Here is a 22,342-nt window from a genome sequence, read left to right on the forward strand (position 1 = left end):
TGAGCAAAATTAATATTCTGCTCTATGCTTACTTCGTGGCATATTAATACTGTCCTGAGATAGGTATAAGTGAAATAATACATTTTTCACCTTCAAGTTACGGCTTCAGTGAATTTAACCCCATGTTTACAGTCGCAGCTGGATTTTCAGCCGTTTAATAAAAACTAGTGATTATTCAGCCTCTAACCTCAGTGCATCTTTACTATTATAACATCTCTCTGGTGGGGAGAATCCTTGTCTCTCGGCTATGGTGTGGTGGGAGTGAAGATGTGATAGTGCTGCCAAAGTCAGAGTGCAGGTGCAAGAGCCAATTCCAGAAGCCGTGCCATCTTACTCTAACACCTCACTTATACCACACACTCACTTCCCCAAACCTAGACATTTTATAACTAATAACCTCTCACACATGATGCACTTCTGTATGGTGCAAGAAATATACAAGCTCAGATAATCCTGAAGTGAAAAACGTGTCGTATTTCCATTTCAGCTTATTATGGAAATAAAGGCATGTATTCTAAGCGCAACCCGCGTTCAGTATTATACGCACGTGTGAAAGGATGGAACGCCTATGTCACCCTGTCTGTTGTTGCTGGGAACTGGCAGGGCTTACTTTGCCACCGTTCCCTTTTGTTATCCCAAATGTGCCCTCTTGCTGCAGTAGGAGGGGCTTATAATGCTGCCAACACTGAACTACTTTATGGCACTCAGAACCACGTTCCTTCTGGTTAACTGTCACTGCTAGTGTACTCTTGTGCTGGTACACTTGGGCATGTTTATATAAATCAGCGGCCTGCGCTATTTGCTTTAAATAAATTTATACCAAAAGTTACTTAATAGTGATCCAGTCACAGCACGTATCTAGACTTTGCGTTCGCAAGAATTTAGCAAGGCAAGGCATGAAGATATGTGTGCTTTTGTAATCGGGGGCAGGTCTGCTGTGCTCAACTACACCAGACACAGCAGGATGTGTGGATTATAAATTCGCCAAAGACAGAACAGGAAAATAAAAAAAAAATCTTGCATTATTGTTACCTGATAATAACAAAGACATTAATGTTAAAGCAGTAATAAAAAATTGTGTTTTCTTATCCCCCCCATGAAATACATTTATTAGAATAAAATAGATTTTTACAGTTGTTTGTGATTGCAAAATCATGTTATAGCATGCATACAAGACCGTCATCACTACTGATCTGGACTTAGAATAGCCCTGTAGATAGAGCAAGAGATACAGCAGAAAAACAAGTAACTTTGAGATGCCCAATTTCTAGAATTGGATGTGGCTGTGTGGGCTTGAGTTTGGCATGCCCCTAATTTAAATTTACTTGTTACGACTCTGCCAATTCCTTGTATGTAGCAGCAGTAACTCAAATCCACCAGAGGTGCTGCTGTTCTGTTCCTGAACTTTTCACCATGTCTGTAGGAGTTAATCCGCTTGCCTGATGGCTGATTAGAACTTCACCTGTCCCACAGATTGAAACACCTGCCTCATGCTGTGCTCTGTGCAGTTTATCTTTAATCTCTGGCTCCTGCTGGTTCCTCCCTGTTCCAGTGTTTGTGCTTCTGCTGTTGATCTCCCATTGTGACCCTAATTCCTGGACCCTGCTTGTTTGCCTGTTGCCCCGACCACGGCTTGATTACTGGACTATGCTATTTTGCTTGTGACCCCGACCTCTGCCCGGCTATTGGATTCTGCTTAACCTGATCCTTGCTTGATCACTGGACTCAGTTTGTCTGCTTCCCTGGACAGTCTTGTGCCTCCTGGACTGGGGTAACTCATAATACTTGTCCCTGCTATTTATCTGTATGTCATTATTGCCTGCTCTGTTAGAGAGCCGCGGCGGCCACAGGCACCGCCACGACTCACCGCCCCTCTCTCTGTCGTCCTGGTCGTCACTATGATGACTGGGACGTCACTTCCGGACAACGGCCGGACGCCGAAGACAACTTCTATGCACTCCAGCAAGCTGAATAGCTGGGCGCGTGTGCAGAGTCATTCACAGCCTGTGGGCTGATTAAGTAGTCCACTTCATTTGTTAGCCTGCACCTGAATGTGGGTTGAGAACAGGTTCCTATTGCCTGCTCTAAGTATTTAAGGCTTAGCCTCCCTGCCGGTTATAGCGCTTCTGACCTAGTCTTGCTGACCTGCTCCTGTTTGTTGTACCCTGTCCTGTGGATACTCTGTTTGATTCTCTATGTATGACCCCTGCCTGGACTTTGCCTGTTTGCTCGTGACCCTGACCCTTTGGCCTGTACGTTGGACTCTGCTACTTTGCCTGTAACTCCGACCTTTGACTACCATGCTTGCCTGTGACCCTTGACCTCAGCTACCGTCTGACTATCCGCTGCTTTCTATCCAGCCTCCTGGTCTGCCGCTACGGGCCTGCATTACCAACCCACATTACACCTGGAGTTAAGTCCTGGGGGCATCTGAGTACCTTTGAGCACATTAAGCTCTAAGGGAAAGGCGGCTGCTATAGGTGAAGACCTCCACCATCTAGTTCTGTGGGTTGGTGATCAGACCAGCAGCCTAACATAAGCATGCAGACATGGTCAAAAGGTTCAGTTGTTGTTCAGACCAAACACCAGAATAGGGAAGAAATGTGATTGTTGATGCCGGACAGAGTGGTTTGGGTATCTGAGAAACTGCTGATCTCCTGGAATTTTCACACACAACTGTCTCCAGAGTTTACAGAGATGGTGCACAAAATAAAGAAAATCCAGTGAGTGGCAGTTCTGTAGGCAAAAATTTGTTTAATACATGCCACAAAGAATTCAGGCTGCTCTTGGGACGAAGGGTTCTAAAAGTGACCACAGACATTAAGTACTGCCATGCTGGTGAATGCTTCCAGTGCCTATGCCTGGGGGGAGAGAGTATTTATCAAGTATCTCAGAATACCATTAACAGAAATACTGAGCTGAAATAAATGAGTTATTTATGAATCCAGCTTCCAGTTCAATGCATGCATCGGGCCCAAGCTCATGATTAGTAGAGCAGAACAGGGGCTCCCGAGCGATAAGTAACTCTAAACACGCTGGACAATTTTCACCATGCAGCTTAGTATCACTTTGTAGGCCTCTTGGATTATGATTTTGTAGCTTGCTGCATATTTGTTGCCTGCTCTTATACTTCGTTGCCAAGTTGGAATTCTTGGTCTGCTATCTACCACTGTCTTTCTGTTGTGTATCTATTTGGCCTACTAGTGAAAACTTGAGGCTTGCGTGCAAATACTGGGAGAAAATGAGTATCTGTAAACATGTGAAGTGCTAAAGTAAAAGTCCTGTAATAGCTGAAACCCACGCTAGCCTTGTATGATATGATCATGAATGGATTGTGGACTCAGACCTGAAGTGTGTAGTGAACCTCCCAGCTGGAGCTGCTATTGTACAAACAGTTCTACTCATTTTTTAAAACATTTCAGGCACTGAAAAATAAAATGTATTTTGTTCTACTTTTCAGATACAGGTTGTGATTCTGAATAATATAACCTCAAGGTTGACATTTCCCTATAATCTATATAGAATGTTCTATATATTGCCCCATAATCTACAAAGGGTAAGGCTTTTTCCTTTTAACATTAAAGTATAATCTATATGCTTATATGCAGATATGATTAGCACTAAGTGCTAATTTTAAGCAGTTACACAACTAATTCCTGTTTATACATATATTCACATGGGTTTCTAGATAATTTAGATCAATGCCACTTTCAGCTTTTATCATTCTAGGATCTTTACTGTGGTTATTTTGGAGTAACACAACCAGCAATATTGGGCCAACTGTTGTATTGCATTATGTGTGACCACCAAATCTATCAATCTAAACTAAAATTGTATTGGGAGGAGAGTTCTTGAACAGAATATTTGCAAAGATGTCACATATTTTTTACAAAAATGCATTAATCTCACTCAAAATAAATGTACCCCCCCTTCCAATCCACAAAATCAAAGCCACTCCTCATTATTCATATGTCCACCTACTCCAACGTTCATCATTTTGCGTTGTATTTCTGTACAACTGTGATATGCCATCAATGGAAAAATAATTTTTAAAAGCAGTACTGTTGTTCCATACAGGGCAGTGTCTGCCAGGAGGAGAGGAGTCTCTCAGTTGTCACTTTTGAGCAGCCAGGAGAAGATGAAAGTGCTATTATTAGATCACACTGTCCCTCTCACTACCTACATTGTCCCCAGTGCCCAGAAGCAGGCTGTCAAAGGGCAATATTGTACTGACAACCAATAACCCCTTAATAGCACATAAAGAACCTTGCTCCCATTATATATCACTATTTATCTCTTTTTACACCTAAGCATCATTACATGTTCTCCTATGCAATCTCACAAATCACACAAGTTCTCATTTTAGGTTAAATCTTGTCAGCTAACAAGTCTACCAATAAGCTATTTTTATGAGAATTGCCTTCAATAATGTTTCAATGTTTAATTTTTTTATCTTCTATTATTGTGACTATAAAGAGACATTAGTGAGGCTAACCTCCAGCATACACATCAAGGCCCCAGCTCTGGGGTAGTAATGCAGCACTGCCCTCCCCTCCACACTGCACAGGCGCGCTCTGCGTGTCGGGGCTGCGCGTCTGTACCCAGCGCGTCCGTACCCAGCGCGCACTCTCCCTTTCCCCCCGTTGTGGGATGGCCGTCGGTCGGGAGCGAGCAGCCTGGGCCGGCACATCCCCGGACCCCGGGGATCAGCGGGAAGATGGAGCTGGGAGCCGAGTGAGCGGTCGGGGCAGCGGCCGGCGGGATGCCACGGATTTCATGACGGCAGCGGGTAGGTGTCACAGCTCTTGCTGCAGCATCATCCTCAGGCTGGACCAGAGCATCCTCCCCCTATCTGCAGCCTGCATCCCTGCACTTATCCCCCATGCAAGCATCCGTCTGTTGCTTTTAAATAGCATTCCTTTTGTTCTCTTCTGCACATCCTACCATTGCTCAGATAATATATATAAAACCATTAATGTTATCCCTTATCACCTTTGTGCTGTGCCTTGTTGCATTAGCATCCTGGAAAGACTGGTCCTTTACCCTGCAGTATTATACTGTATCCAATTCAGTAATTCATATTTCAATTATTTTATGGTGTGTAATGTATTTGTTTGTTTTCTATCACCCAATATTGCCCAGGATCTACTTTGTGTATTTATAGGGAGCATCTTTCAGTTATATTCAACTCTTGTACAGCAGCTATCCTGCCCATAGTGAGATGAAATCACTTGGTCCAGCTGCTTTCTGTAAACTGGATAGTCCCAACCTCAGTGACCTTGTTAAGCCCAATAACCTCTTACTAGCCCTTGCTATAAGGCTTGAGTCATGATGTTCTGGTTTAGGAGATTTGCAGAGTTAAACTAGGCCTGTGTTCAGCAACCTGTGTACTTTAAAGCTTGTCTTCGTAATGTGGCACATTTATTTATACTTATTGTACACACACCATCTACTTAATATATTGCTTTTTGTATGCCACATGGCTTATTTTATCTCACTCTGTAATGACAAACACTTTTGTTATTGTGCGCTGCATAGTTTCTTAATTTGGGTTAATCTCTTGGTCCTGTATACAGGAAAATCAGTATCTGGTAAATTTTTCTCCTCCCAAAACGTGTCAGTATACAAAGCAGACAAGTGAACAACTGCATTTAAATTAACAGCCTATATTAACAAAATTGTGTCTTTCTGTAATAGTTTCAAGGTTGTTGTGTATAAAAGCATAGCTCTGTAACTGTTCCATATGGCCACCCTACTATGTTTGCTATGCTCTCCCACATGCTCATATGGGTTGTAGGCATCTCTCTAGGCTGCTTGGATGTGTCCCAGTTGTCTCTTGCTTTCCCTTCTTTTTGACAGAACAGTTGACTTGTTTCCTTGGTGATCAGAAGCGGCTATTAAGTTGAACAGATGGCTTCAGATTATCAGGGTCAGGCTACACAAATCCTGTTTTTGTTATCTATATCATTTTCTGACAATAACAGTTTTTCACATCAGGACCTGTAGTTAGATTTTTTTTTAAATAAGAAAGGCTTGAGAGCAGGAAGTTAATTGTCCTTTGAATGCAAGTACTGCTGCTATGTTCACCTTTACACTTTTAAATATTTGGATGTCCGCACTTTATGTTGCCGTGATGCTGTGCAGGCCTCCATTTGCCTCTGCACTTGTAAGTAACTGTTTGCCTGCATCAAATGTAGCATGGTGTATAGTGGGTACTTACATACCATAAATAAACTGCATATAAGTTATTTACACAACTCCAGTGGGTGCCAATCATCACATATAAAATTATTTCAATTTTAATGAAACTGATCCGACCAATGGTGCCTGAACATCTAATTTGGGATGGCTTCTGGACCATAAGGCGAGGTGTCACCTTTGACAGACATTGGGTTCTCACTTTGTCTCAAAAACTTGCTCCTTTTCTCTCCCTAGTAGCTCCGAGCACCAAACTCGTGAACAGTGAATTACAGAAAGAAATGCAGGGTGATACACAAGTGGACTGCATGTCCTCCTGCAGTCACTGTATTTACAAGTGCATTGACTAATAGAGTGAGTGAAGAAGGGGGGAAAGGAAAGTGTCTTCCCTCCTGCCACTAGTCCACTCATGGTGTTTCTAAGCCTGCTCCTAGCATTGATTGCAGGAGGACACAAAAGTGATTGGTTTGATTGAAAACGATTGTCCAAACATGTGTAGTCACCTTACACTCTCAGCAAAAGGGGTACACCAGAATAATTATTATTGTACTTGCTTAGGCTTTTCGGTTTATTGTTGGGGTCAAAATAACTTTATGTAAAAGTTAAATGGCCAAATTAACAAAAATAACTGTAAATCTGTTATTTGCTGTGTTCTCATTTTTTCTTTAAATAGGTTACCTTTTTAAGCTTGCATCTGATCATTTGTTTCAGCTGTAATCCCTCAAAATCGTTCTGGAGGGTAGACAAGTATGGCTATCAGACACACTCACAGACTCAACTGGAATGCATTTGTGTCTTCTCAGTGTTGTGTACTCTGTAGGAAGCCTCTGTGGTCATGTGATGGTAAAGGGAAGAAGGAGGGAGTTGATTTTTTAGAGCACAAGTAGAGTGAACTCAGAGGGGTATTCCAAAGCCTCTCTGCTCATTACTTCATGCGCCAAGTGTCTGTGGTTGCCATGGTAGTCACATGACACCTTGAAAACTCTGCAGAACTATAAATAGTAGCCTGGCGAAACAAACAAAGGTTTTAAATACTTTATTACCAAGCTTTTTTTCATAGCCTACCACAGTGATTTTTATGTTCAAAAAGACACCTATATACAATGGGCTAATTTTCTTTTAAACAAGCTATACACATGGACACTTTTCCTGTGTCTCTAGTACAGTTGGCCTGAGCTGGGTTCTCCACTAGGTGAACGAAATGCTCAATAAGCACTGCCAGTTGGGTCGTTAAACAATATGAAGAAAGTGCTGACAGTACATGAGAACGTTCTGAGTGAACTCTGGATGAAAACTGGATGCAGGACAATAGGACATGTTGCATCCAGTCAGTTTACCCTATTTGCAGTGCCAATTAAGTTGCGTTCACAAAGCAGTAGACTGAGCTCAGACAGAACATACCATAGGCACAGGAAAAGCGCATGAGGCCTTATGATTTGTCAATATTTTTTACCCTGAATATGCTACCTCAGACAACTAAATTGCTTATGCCACATTTAGTAAAACTACTACAAAATAAGAACAGAAAAACTAACTAAACCTCTGACAGCAGTGTTAAGAAAATGGAGCATTCTCTAGACAATTGGCAGACACATTTACAAAGTATTGCAGGGGACACTATATAATGACTTTTTTGGGGTGTCTGTCAAACCTCTCTATGGGCTAGATTTACTAAGCTGCGGGTTTGAAAAAGTGGGGATGTTGCCTATAGCAACCAATCAGATTCTAGCTGTCACTTTGTAGAATGTACTAAATAAATGAAAGCTAGAATCTGATTGTTTGCTATAGGCAACATCCCCACTTTTTCAAACCCGCAGCTTAGTAAATCTAGCCCTATGACTCTCTGGCTTTGGTAACATCCGAGCTATAATTGTATTCTCTCTCAGCTTGTCACATTTCCACTTAGAGATTGTCACATTCATGGTCATAGCAAACAGATATACTGTTACTGTGTTCTAGCGTCCTCCACATATGTCTGTACATGTGTCCATTACCTGCTCTGTCCCCCCATAGTGGTGATGCAGTAAGGCAATTTACACTAGGTACTACCTCAGGTGCTGTCAGCTTTGTCTCCAGCTAGAATGGATGTGTATAGAGATCATTAAGGTCTATGGCAAACGCAACCTCCATGCACTAAACAGCAGGCCACACTTGAAATGTAACATGTAGGACTTGTTCACACTAGGCTTTATCATCTGCTTTGCAAGCTGTGCGATCAGGGTGCGCTGTTTCTCTGCTACTTGTAAAACTCATGGTGACCTAGATTTTATTGTTTTTTATGGTTACCATCATCACAATTAACAAGTGTTCCAAGCACTATGGTTCTTAACGTGCATTATAGTGTTATTAGGTGAGGTGTGCTAGCCTAGGGATCAATGATCCCTGGTCACAGTGTGCTTTACAAGCCGTAGAAATACTGACAGCTTGTAAAGCGGATGATAAATGCTGTGTGAACGATTGCTGAAGGTTGTGTTGGCTATAGAGATCTATAATCCATATAGCAACAGCTTTTCTAGCTGCACCCAACATGTGGGGGACTCGGCTGCTGATGGCACCTAAGGTAAAACTACTGCTTTTGACCCATTGTGCACTAGGTGTAACAGAGATTGCAATATAGATTGTCAATAACTAAGGATAACAGTGACAGTGCACACTGATGATACACAACACAACCAGAAAACAAATATGCAGCATGAACTAATATTTCCAGTCATACTATTCCAAGCTCTTTCTTAAATGTCCATAGGTGTAGATTCTGCCCAGCAGTTTGATATTATATAGAGGGGATATAAAAAGTCTACACACCCTTATTGAAATTGCAGGTGTTTGTGGTATAAAGCCTGAAATCAAGATAAATTATGCCAAAATTCAAGTGAAAAACAAATAGACCATTTTTAGGAAAAATACGTTAAAATAATACACCTCCAATGTTGCATAATTGCGCACTCCCCATAAACTAATACCTTGTGAAAGCACATTTTACTTAAATTACAGTAGTGAGTTGGTTTTTTAAGTCTCTATCAATTTTGCACACCTGGGGGTAAATGTATCAAGGTCCTATTTTTTCAGTGATTTAAAATCGTGGCAAATCGCAGGTGATAAACTGCGATATTAGTCCCCAAATCGCCAGGTGCATTAAGCTGCGATTTTTACATGATCTTTAAAATTGCTGGTCATCTCTGGTGATTTGCTGCAATTTCAAACTCTCCCGTGTTTAGCAAAGTCTCCTGTGTTGTTGTAACTAGCGATTTTTAAAGCAATTCATACATTTGAGACTTGTATAGCTAGAGTGACATACAGTAGGGACTTTGATCTCTATCAATTTTGGAAATGGCGATTCTGACAGAAACACATCTCTGGCGATTTTACATAAAATCTCACTTTAATACATCTGTGAGATGAAACACCCGCAAGAAAATTGCTGGATTTTCAAAATCGGAGCTTGATACATTTACCCCCTGCACTTTGCAATTCTATCCCACTCTTCCCTGCAAAAAAGTTCAAGATCCGTCAAATTGGAGGGAATCTCCTGTCCTCAGCCCTCTTCAGGTCATTCCTCAGATTTTTAATGGGATTGAGGCCTTGGCTGTGACTGGACCAATCCAAGATCTTACTTTACTGGAGCCATTCCTTGGTTGGCTTAGATGTGTGCTTTGGATCATTATCATGTTGGAAGATGAAATTCTTCTTTATCTTCGGCTTTCTGGCAGAGGACACCAGGTTTGTGCCAAAATTTCTTGATATTTGGAGCTATTCATTACGCCCTTTATCAAAACTTGAGCTCCTGTCCCAGCTGAAGAGAAGCAGTCTCCAAGAATGATGCTGCCACCAACATGGTATGATGTTCTCTGGGTAATGAGTTGACTTGTCCTTGCGCCAAACATATTTTTTAAAATTAAGGCCAAAAAATTGGTCTCAACCTTGGTCTCATCAGACCCTGAAGCATTATCCCTCATAGGGGGGTTGTGATTGAATGTATTTTTTGGATGCTCTCTTGAGTAAGTCTTGCCACCCTACCCCATAACCACCCTACCCCATAACCCCCAACCAGTTTCTGACAGAAATTTCTGAAACTCCTTTAATGTTGTCGTATTCCTCTTGATAGCCTCCCTGATTAGTTTTATTTTCATCTATTGTCCCTGAAAAATTCCAATTTGTTTTCAGCCCTTACTTTGTATTTTATTAGTTGCAAGATCACATTAAAGGTGGAAATATGTCTCATGCTATTTATCTTGATCTCACCACAATCACCTGCTATATCATTAGGGGTGTGTATATATATATATATATATTACAGTGGTAAGTAAGGTTTTAGGCAGGTGTGGGGAAGTGCTGCAAAGTAAGGATGCTGCCAAAATCCAAGTGTTAATAGTTTATTTTTTTTATCAAATAACAAAATGCAAAGTGAATAAACAGAAGAGAAATCTAAATCAAATAAATATGTATTAATGTCCGATTTTTTTCAGCGTTTTAAATTCGTTCCTGCGTGATTAGTAAATACATCACTGTTACACTGCTCCTGTCTGTAGAGCCGGAGGTCCCGGCAGCTGTCAAATGTGTAAAAATAGCTAAAAGTTTTTTTTAAAAAATGCATGCGGTCCCCCGCCTGAGCACTAGTAACCCTAGTGCTGCCAGCCTACTGCTGGTTACGTGAAAATCGTGGAAACAATTTGCGTGGGGTCCCCCCCGATTTTCACTTAGCCAGCACTAGGCAAACCAGCAGGGGGACACGCGGCAGGGGTCCCCCTGCCATAATGACTAACCGACCCCAGGCTGTCTTCTAAACAGCATCAATGCATCAATTCTTCTAGGTACACTTGCACACAGTTTTTGAAGGAACTCGGCAGTGAGGTTGTTCCAAACATCTTGGAGAACTAACCACAGATCTTCTGTGGATGTAGCTTGCTTAAATGCTTCTGTCTCTTCATGTAATCCCAGACAGACTCAATAATGTTAGATCAGGGCTCTGTGTGGACCATATCATCACTTCCAGGACTCCTTGTTCTTCTTTACGCTGAAGATAGTTCTTAATGACATTAGCTGTATGTTTGGGGTCGTTGTCCTGCTGCAGAATAAATTTGAAGCCAATCAGATGCCTCTCTGGTGGTATTACGTGATGGATAAGTACCTGCCTGTACTTATCAGCATTGAGGACATCATTTTTCCTGACCAAATCCCCAACTCCATTTGCTAAAATGCAGCCCCAAACTTGCACGGAACCTCCACCATGCTTCACTGTTGCCTGCAGACACTTATTATTGTGGGGCCATATAATTCGTTTTGAGAGTCATAACTGTATCCATTAATGTCTATTCCTGTTCTATAGACATTAAATAGAGTAAAAGTGCAAAGAACTATTGAAAATACTTTTGAGTGTGTTGGTCTGTTTTGGCAAAAGACATAAGTGATGAGCTCTATCTTTATTTTAAAAGTGTGGCTGTCCCATATTTTTTTCTTTTGTTAAACATGCATAGGAATCTTCCACCCTGCAATGGAAGTTTAGCAAAAGCTGGAGAAAGAAGTAGGTTAGGATCGCCTGCCCACTCATCATACTGATATCACTGGAAAAACATGTTTTTTTATTGACTCACAAGCCAGTTGACTAATGTTAGTGAAAATGTCTATGAGACTACAATTGAGTAATATAGTTGGGAAAGTTTTAATTGGAAGCAGGGAGCGAAAAAGTCTAATCATTATCTTAAAGTTTACACACTTTGGGGTCTATTCATTAAAATTGTAATTAATGCAGTGATAACTGTCACTCTTTATACTGCTTATCACATATAATTAAAAGTTACATATCTTCCACATTTATCAGAAAAATATTGTGGAGACAGCTGAGTGTTATCAAGCTGCCCCAGCAATACTGACCTTTTGCAGAATATCAGTCTGTCTCTGATGATTCTTCTGGAGAGAAATGGCTTCTTTGCTGGCCTTCTTGACACCAGGCCATCCTTCCAAAGTCTTTGCCTCACTGTGCATGCAAATGCACTCATACCTGCCTGCTGCCATCCCTGAGCAAGCTCTGCACTGGTGGTGCCCCGATCCCGCAGCTGAATCAACTTTAGGAGACGGTCCTGGCGCTTGCTGGACGTTCTTGGGCGCCCTGAAGCCTTCTTCACAACTATTGAACCTCTCTCCTTGAAGTTCTTGATGATCCGATAAATGGTTGATTTAGGTGCAATCTTACGTAGCAGCAATATCCTTGCCTGTGAAGCCCTTTTTGTGCAAAGCAATGACGACTGCACATGTTTCCTTGCAATCTGTTATTGTGACTCAATCAGCATGACAGAGTGATCTCCAGCCTTGTCCTTGTCAACACTCTCATCTATGTTAACTAGAGAATCACTGGCCTGATGTCAGCTGGTCCTTTTGTGGCAGGGCTGAAATGGAGGGGAAATGTTGTTTTTGGGATAAAGTTTATTGTCATGGCAAAGAGGGACTTTTTGAAATTAATTGCAATTCATCTGATCAGTCTTCATGACTTTCTGGGGAATATGCAGCAGACTTTGTGAAAAATAATGTTTGTGTCATTCTCAATACTTTTGGCCATGACTGTAGGGCTGTAACAGCATCGTCACTCTAATTCTAGATTTCGAGAAGGAAAGTCAGAGAACATGAGATACATTTGAACGGTTGCAGAAATACCTCCAGGTTAATGGTAACAGTTTTTTTTAATGCTTTCCCCTGCTAGCCTGTGGGTCCAGAATGGAGAGACCATCTGCTTTTTCCTATCTGTGAAAGAAGCTCCCTCTTGGATCTGTTCCTTAGCAGGCCCAGGCTGATGTTTCTATATGTGACTACTTTGTTATTGAGGTATTATTGGCTGCCAAAGCTGATGAGTGTGGGCCTGAACTGGCATATGGACTCTACAATCTGCCAAATACAATCTTACATAGGTAAATATCTCTCATATTCCATTCTGCTCCACAGTTATGTACATTTCATAATAAAGCGTCTTTCATTTTCCAAGGAAGATGCAGGAACTTTGGGTTTACGAATTATATGTTTGTTTTTTTGTATGGGCAATTTATGTTGGATCTGGGATTGCTACATGTCGCACACATGCTGGAATTGATGAGCACATTTAAATAAATGTGAGAATCTCTAACATTTTTAAAGATCACTGGTGAAATCACATTTCATCACAAGACGGAAATCACTAAAAATTGTTGTTTCAATCATTAGAGAGTTGGGACAAAGAAATTCCCTTTTTTCCATTATCTCGTAATGTGGGGCCACAAAAAAGCTGCATCCGGCATCTAGTGCTAAAATCTAGCTTTTGATGGTGATTGAGTAAAACGAAATACAATAATAACTGACTACTTAGATGTTACAGTACTATAACTAAATTTAGAGCAGAATAACAAATTATACATGTGGAAATTATTTCCATGTGATATATCTTTTTTAACCCTTTGACAATCATGGGGAGAGATTCAATTCCCCACAACGCAGGGTGCGCATCATTACTGTTAGTTTGGTCATTTTAACACGGATTTCTGCCAGCAAAAATTAGCGATGAAATTACCTTACTAACGGGAATAATGCACATCAATTACAGTAGTAACGGTAATGATGCGCATCCCGCAGGGAATTGAATCTCCCCCTAAGAATTGCAGCTCTGAACTTGGAGTTGCAAATGGTTTACCCATACTTGCTGGATTATTAATATAACTTTAAGGGACTCTTTGCTTTCGCTTAGTGCAAGTCAGACGTGAAGCACATAATGATGGGCAACAGGCGGCCCAAAGGCTGGATACGGCCCTCCAAGCCTTCATCTGTGGCCCCCTGCTCCTTCTAGCACTATTATCAGATTTGTTTGTTACAGCTTGTTATAACAGTTGTATAAAATGCCTGCTGATATGTTGCTACAGATAGATGTCTCTTTCTTTGACTAGATATATTGTATCTGATCACAGAGATTAAAGGTTAGAGGGCCACCCCTAAAATGTATCAGGTTGCCTATCATTGCACTAGGTGGACATGCAGTATTACACACAGTAACATGACATTACCACTACAATACAAGACATCACAATACAGTTTTTCGCATACTGCCCGAAAAGTACATATATTGTGGGTTTCCTCCTGGTGCTCCAGTTTCCTCCCACACTCCAAAAACATACTAGTAGGTTAATTGGCTGCTATTAAAATTGACCCTAGTCTCTCTTTCTCTCTCTCTCTCTCTCTCTCTCTCTCTCTCTCTCTCTCTGTCTGTGTGTGTATGTTAGGGAATTTAGACTGTAAGCTCCAATGGGTCAGAGGCTGATGTGAGGGAGTTCTCTATACAGCGCTGCGGAATCAGTTGCGCTATATAAATAAATGGTGATGATGATATATCACCCCAACTTGCCCACCAAAATATAAAAAAGTAATCTGTTTATTGCTACTCTGGATTTTGCATACTTGACATATAATTACTTTGTTTGGCATCTGCCATTCACAGTGTAATGCCACTATACTACAGACTAGTTTGCAATATTGCTGCGATTGTCATTGAGAAAGGTTGTCACATAAGTCACAGGAGATCTGACCCAGACTGAATAATGCCATAGTACACAGAGACAATCAGAAACCTGAACACTGAGCAAGTCTGACAGTTCTCCTCATAAGTATTTGATGCCCTCCCCGAAGATGACTCCTATCACTCAACTATTACGCAGACATGTGAAAAGGTGATTATAAAAGAGACTATACAGTTATCTATCAAATTGTAAATTTTAATTATTTTATTTGTTTTCTGTTAAGATTTATGTTTAATGTATAGGTGACAGGTCCACATTAACTTGTATAGCATAAAAGCTTTTAAACAATGCATTCAGCCTATAGAACAATACAAAAACTATGCTGCTATTGGTCAGTATTTAAAAAGGAACATTGTAAGGCCATTCATGTCTAAGGACAAGTTTCCAAAAATGGTGAAACCAAAGTGGGAAACTGTTTTTTTTGCATTATGTAGTTACCAAAGAAACAAAAGAGTTCCCCCTCTTCACCTGGGAGAGAGCATTTCATAAAGAGCACTGTTTGTGCGCTATGCTGTCTCCTGGTCAGGTTTCCTACAGCCCACACAGCGATAGGACTGTTTCCGCAACTGACAGGAAGAAAGTTCTTTACTCTGACAGACCGACTCACCTTGTGAGTTGAGCTTTAATATTGCACTATGCTTCCTCCTGTGCCAGCTTCTTCTATTCCTCACAGCTCTGGATGAAGCCTCCCAAGGGAGAGCATTCCGAGGTGGATTAAATGCTCTGTCTCCCAGGTGAGGGAAGCTTCATTTCTCCGGAATTCCGTTTTTTTTTGCCTACTACTTAGTACAAAAGATGGTATGTAGTAAAGAGACAAAATAAGTGACAAATCTGCTTTAATTGTGACAATTGTGGGACCCTCACTATTGGGGAAGTAATTGTGCTAGGGTAGGTAGGGTTAACATGACGTGCAACTGTAGGATATGCCATTACTGTACTTATTCAGTAACATGATGTAGTGTGTACAATCATGCTCACAGACATGCATGAGATTAAGTGAATGGTGCCAGAACAACCATGGTAACTAATTTGAGCCCTCGAATATTAACAGCACGAGGGAGTATTTTTTAAACTCAATTTCTTTGGGGCCGATTCAGTTCTGCCACGAATAACGCGGCGTTAGCAGTATTACTGTTATTACGGTAAATCTGCGGATAATTACCGTTAATTTGGTAATTTCAACGCTGGATTTTTACTCGCCACTTCCTGAGCTGCGAGATGAAATCCAGGTTAAACTGACCGTATTAACGATAATACTGTTAATGCTGCCTTATTCGCGGCAGAATTGAATCAGCCACTTTGTTTCAATATAGGCAAGTTTGAGGGGTGAGGGAAACAGGTAGCCAACCGGATCTTCTAAACATTAAGGCAGCGATTTAATTAGCCACAAAATATAGAGAGCAGCAGCAGCTCTCTCTCTCAATTTTTTTGTGGGGGTCTAAACCCCCCCTTAAAAATGATGTGTGCGCCCCTGCTAAACAATGAGAGTCCCTGTTTTTGGGCCATACGTATATATGTTTTTAAATTGAGAGCTAACTTACCAAGAGGTAGCCAAAACTCCTCCAAGTGCCAATATAGCACCAGCACTCCCCAGCAGCCACTGACACCATAGCATACCGCTCAAACAATACAGAAGTGGAAGATACTTAATCAATTTACAGGTTCATAGCAGGTGCTTGAAAGTGTGGGGTTATCCTGCAAGGAAGTTTGAAATAGAGCACATTATCAGTGGGGGGATCTGTGGTGGGGTTATCCAGCAAGGAAGGTTTTAATAGAGCACAGGATTTGTGCGTAGTTTCAACCGTATTCAAATCTAAGCGTATCTCAAAATATGTTACATTTTGAATCTGGGTGGAAATCTCTGCTTAAACAGTATTTGCCATACGCAGGCACACAGAACAGACTGCAGTATACTCACATGGGAATATACAATAAAAGTTCACATCAGAATGCATAAAACTTTTAATTGATCATAAAATGATTACATATAAAATGATGATAATATTAATTACATGTAGAGATGGTTACAATGCATTTGTTAGTTGTTCTGTGATAGCTAGTGGCATGCATACATATAAATCAAAGACTATGCTGTGTCAGTCATTATCAGTCGTCATGTTTACCTGCCCTGACGAGGGTGTAAACGATACGGCTGAAATCAAGCGTACTTCTGAGAAACACAGTAGTTTAATCTGCCTTCCCTGTTTCTCCTCTCAAGGTGCAGGCAATTGTAAGTGTCATTCGCGTTCAGACATGAATTGCGCGCAATTGTGTTCATTGGTGTAATGTCCTTTTCTGTCTGGGCACACATGGAGCTATTTAGCTCAAGATAATCTACTTAAACATCCAAACATGAATCAGTCCCATTGTGCATAAACTCTGCTATTTGCAGAAATATTGGTGGAAATTAAGGGAGGCTGCTAATGCCCGTGAAAAACACATACCAGGATTTTTCTTTAGACAGCCATATTTGTTTAGGAAATTACAATATTTTTAGATTGGTAACGTAACAGATATAATAATAATGGTTGTTTAGCAAAAAGTGACTTTTTTTTTTTTCAATAATGGCAGGTTCATCTCACACACTTTGTATAAGTGCTGAAGAATTTCGACATTAATGTTGATGTATAAACCTTTTCACTACCTTCTGAGGTGTGTGAACTGTGTTTAGAGAATGTTTCACCTATACTTGAACGGTTCCGCGCAGTTCTCTCCAGGTCTATGTGAATTGATTATGCAAGGTGAAAAAAATAGCATTTTCACAGGTGAATTATTGGCACCAACATTTGCATGGTGATGGTCATCTATAGCATATATTGTATTCCAGCTAACAAATTTGACAATTTATACAGAATGCAAAGGATGTTGAGATCTGTATTAAGCCAGCTCGAAACTGGGCCGACTAGGCTGTAGATAGGGCATAAGGGTTTTGGGTGGGTGTTCCAATTCTGACAGGGAGAGGTATGAAATTCTTTTTAAAATATAATTAATAGTTGTCCTCCAAAGTAAAAAGAATATATGAAAGAAAAATATAGTAAGCCTTTAATCTGTACACATTCCCATGGTAAAGACTGAAGATAATGAGTCATCCTTGGGTGGAGACAGGTGGGGATGTGACAGCCCCCTCCTACCATCACATCTTTAACCTCAGTTGCACTCGTTCACACCTCTGTTCTGATATACAGTTGTTATGATTTTAAAAAACAAAATGAGTGACAAAGATTCCAGAGAGCCGTTTAAAAAGCCAAGTGGAGCTGAGTTTCGATAACACAAGAGCATAAACATTGGTGGGATGTGTGTGTGAAGGAAATTGGAATTTAAATTAAGGAAGAGTTTGTTTTTACCTGCCGCATATTAGCCTAGCCAGGTGAGTGCGTGCAATGAGTGTATTAGCCTAGGGCGTCCGAAACCCTTAATCAGGTCCAAACTGGATCGTCTCAGTTAATCATTCGATCATTGCCCCTACTAAGCTACATGATCTTTGAATGACAGTGATAAAAACTAAACTCATTAATTAAAATGAATTGTGCAGGGTTCCACTGAACAGCATATCTTCAATACAGCCTTTCACAGTGGAGTCCTCATTGAATTAAGCTTTTTATCCTTTTATTTCCAGATCACTCAGTTAAGAGGAAGCATTGGTGTAACATTTTTCTCCTACATAACTATGCCAGGATCCCAGGGGGTGGTGCCTAGGGACCATTGTCTGGAGGCTGAGCCCACTACTATAAGGTTGCCGCCTTTATTTTAGAAACAAATACATCAAATTATTGGCTTCCCTACCTCTTTTTTGTTTTTATGCCCTATTTATAACATTAGTACAGATTTGCAGTTTTACCTGCCAGGGTGGTAACATCCTGGGCATGTGGCAACCCAGTCGTAATGCTAAGCACAGGTGGCACAGCTAGAGGGAAAATGTAAATGAGTCAATGTTCCCAAATTTTCCTCTGAAATGTAGTTTTTCTTTTAGAAAAAAGTGCAAAAAAATTATTAATATTGTTTTGTTTTAAACGTGCAATTAAAATGACGGTATACTTTCTCAAACAATTCCTACACACATATTCCTTAATGTGGCATTTATAATTTATCAAGCAAGACAATTAAAAATACCTGGCCTTGATGCTATAGTGCATGAGACCTTCACCACCAGTAATAGATATGCTGTAATCCAAACTATTGAACAAGATAACTGGATTTTCAACACCAATGTTGTATTTTTTTTCATTGCAAATTGGTAATGTGTTTTGTTTTATTTGAGAGAACTTGTCTTCATTTGTATATTATACATATTTATATTCTGCATGCATTTTTACATTTGACAGAGAAATAACTGATTTGCTTTACAAATGTGGAATGCTGCATATTGTGTAGCGGTTCAGAGAGAAAACTATTATTTATGTTTTATGATATTCTAAATTTCCCACAAAAAATAAATCGTATATATTTGTTAAGAAACATGGTGATCACAGTCGCACGCCATGTCAGTTACCGAGCGACAGTAGCTGGTGTCCTCTCCTTAGCAGATGGCACTGCATTATGCCCCGATGTGAGCTAGTTTCCATATATGGTAGCAGGGTGTTCGCCGCAACACGCCATATTGATTGCTTAGAGACAGCATCGGTGTCTTCTCCTTCTGATGCTGCCGCAGCAAAGTTGTTCCAGCCAGTTGCTATGTAAATGCAACCAGCATCTTCTCAACTCTCAGCTAGTCGCTAGGCAGTGTTAGCTGTCTACTTTCTCCAAATCACTTGCTGCACTTGTGCTGCTAATCACTTTGCACCTTAAACTCTTCTTGGTTCCTCTCACTTTATAAACCTCTTCATGTTCAGTAATGCTGGTGATAGTTCCTGCTTGACCTAGTGAGCCTTTGTATCCTGACCTGATTCTGTCTCTCAGTGTTTGACCCGGATTCTTTAAATGGAATTGCTGTCTTCTCCTGCTCCAGACCTTGGCTTGTTAAACTAATCTGCATTTATTTCTATCTGCCCTGACATCTGCCTTGTTTAACGGAATTGCTGTCTTCTCTTGTCCCTGACCTTAGCTTGTTAAACGGATCTGCATTTGTTTTTACCTGCCTTGACTCCTGTCTTGCTAAATGGATTTGCTATCTTCTCCCACTCCTGACCATGGCTTGTTTTATGAATCTGCGTTAACCCTTGTCAGTTCAGTTCTCTGTTATAGACTCTTCTATTGCCATCTAGGTTGCTCACTATCTCTTTTCTGTGTTCTGTCCACTTCATTGGCAATAGTGTGATCAACATCAACATCTACTACTACTCAAGCACAAGTCCGGGGAGAAATGTGAAACACATATAGTTCGTTGGAAATGGGGCTACATCTGGTAGTTGAGGATCACATGCAATAGTGCCATTAACAATATCCTCTTCTTTTACAATAGTCACTTATTTTGGCTGTGTAATTTCTGTTTGCATTTATAGTAAATTAAAGGAGTTCTCCATCTTAGATGTCTAATTTATTGGCTTCTGGGGTGAAAGACACTGGCTGAGAGAAGGAGGATACTGGGGTGAGAGACAGTGGCTGGGAAAATGAGGATACTGAGGTGAAAGACAATGGCTGGAAGAAAGAGATTCAATAAATAAATAATTTTTTCTTTCAATATTTTGTGCTATTATCATCCTGAGAGTGTGTGCTACCCCTGGAGGTAGCCGTTCATAGATAGGAAGAAGCCCATTTTTACAGAGATTGGTCTTTTCTCAGCTTCATAAATACACCCCTTAATATTTGTTCAGGGATGAAAATCTATTAAAATTAATATCTGGTAGTTGTTATCTTCTCACCAAGTTTATCGGTGAAGCGGTTCTAATAAAATGTAAATTAAATGTGAAAATGTCTACAAATCATTAAATATGAGCTAGTAAAATTAGGTAGCCCCTACTACTATATTTGTGGTTATTTTACACTCTCAAAAGTAGCAGTCTGATACTCTTAAATAAAATTAAAACATTTTTAATTAAAGTTAGAGTAATAATTTTACTTATGTGTGTTGTTAGGGTCATTTTTTTTTTAATTGGAATTCTGAATGTCGACCCTTTAATTGTGTCGATATTCTGATTGTCGACAGCATAGTGTCAACATTATGAATGGCGACATTTTCATTTCAACTACATCCCCCTGTAACATACTGCATATATGTGTAGTGTAGTGAACATGTGAGAGCAAAAAAATGGAATACTAGGCAGAAAATGTTTTCAATATATTATCAATAATGTCTAGTTTTGTCACAAAACAGTACAAATTAATGCACAGTGTAGTATAGATAATGACGTGTACACCTTACAGCAAAGGAGATTATCAGCAAGGTGCATAGGCATATACACTAGAGCATACTTGGCACACAGCTACCTGTAGTCTGGTACGCCACAAGGCTTTCACTGCAGAACATTGCTGACACTGACCTTTTGCGGCTGTGCAGCAGTTCCTTCTAGGGCCCCATTGCGGAACGGATGACTCGTGTCTGCATGAGGTGAGTCGCGAACAGATGTAGCTAAGTGGCATCATATTAATTGGGGGCACTTATGTGTGGCATAATGGGAATTGGGGCATGTATGTGAGGCATAATGTGAACTTGAGGCAATTTTGTGAGGCATAATGGGAATTGGGTAACTACTGTGCCATAATATGAACTGGGGGCACTACTATGTGGCATAATATGAATTGAGGGTACTACTGTGTGGCATTATAAGACTGGGGGGCTCTACTATGTGACATGATATGAATTTTGGCCACAACAATGAGGCTTAATGTGAATTTGGGCACATCTATGTGACATGATATAAACTGAAGGTACTAACTACTATGTGGCATATGAATTGTGGACACAACTATGAAGCATAAAATGAAATGGGGGCACTATGTGACATAGCATGAACGGTTATTTGTTGGGCATATACACTAAGGCGCATATTCAGTTAGGTCCGGCACTCACGATTACGCGCGGCTGCGTGTGTAAAGGAACAATACGGTACCGCAAATATTCTTTATATAAGCTGCACCACACTGTAAAAGCAATAACAATATTCGTTTTTCACAGGCAGAAGCAATGGCGGAAGGGAGAGAAAAGCTGATGATGTTGCACTTCTTTATATTAAGGAAACTAATGGCTAAAGGAATATAACATAGTTGGGCCAGCTTAGCCAATTGGAGTTTTCTACTAACTATATTTTTATGTCCTGTAGAACCAGATTCCTAACGGGGCCAGATACTTTAACATCAGTTGGTGAATATAAGTGACAGAACAATATAACAAAATTTCAGTTAATTACATCGGTTGACATCGCTAATAAATATAACTGATGGCTTATTACAGGGGTGGGCCGGCAAGTGGACCAGTTCATATTAGCATTGATATTTGGGCATTGACATCAAGGGCTCTCTTAGATTCCTGGAGTAAGAGTTAGGGTTAGGGATTGGGCAAATTGAGAAGAAAATTGGGCTAGAGTTAAGAATATAGGTTTAGGATTTGGAAACTTGGGTTAGGGAATGAATAGGAATTTGGGTTAGGTGTTAGGGACTGCGGTTAGCAACTAAAGTTAATGTTAGTGATTTGGGGCGGTGGAGTTAAGGGTTGGGTTAGAGATTGGGGTTATGGGTTGTGA

General features: G+C 40.5%; 1 protein-coding gene across 2 annotated transcripts in view; it reads left to right on the forward strand.

Annotated features, from left to right (window-relative positions):
• The first annotated feature begins 4,609 nt into the window (after window positions 1-4,609).
• Window positions 4,610-22,342, forward strand: part of PAK5 (p21 (RAC1) activated kinase 5) — a 102,741-nt gene continuing 85,008 nt past the window's right edge. For both annotated transcript variants that reach the window (XM_075203983.1, XM_075203984.1), the window contains exon 1: window positions 4,610-4,789. In XM_075203983.1, coding sequence (XP_075060084.1) covers window positions 4,651-4,789 — 139 coding nt within the window. In that variant the 5' untranslated portion in view covers window positions 4,610-4,650. The remainder of the gene's footprint in view (window positions 4,790-22,342) is intronic.

Source organism: Mixophyes fleayi, chromosome 3, assembly GCF_038048845.1.
Source record: "Mixophyes fleayi isolate aMixFle1 chromosome 3, aMixFle1.hap1, whole genome shotgun sequence".
Lineage (NCBI taxonomy): Eukaryota > Metazoa > Chordata > Amphibia > Anura > Limnodynastidae > Mixophyes > Mixophyes fleayi.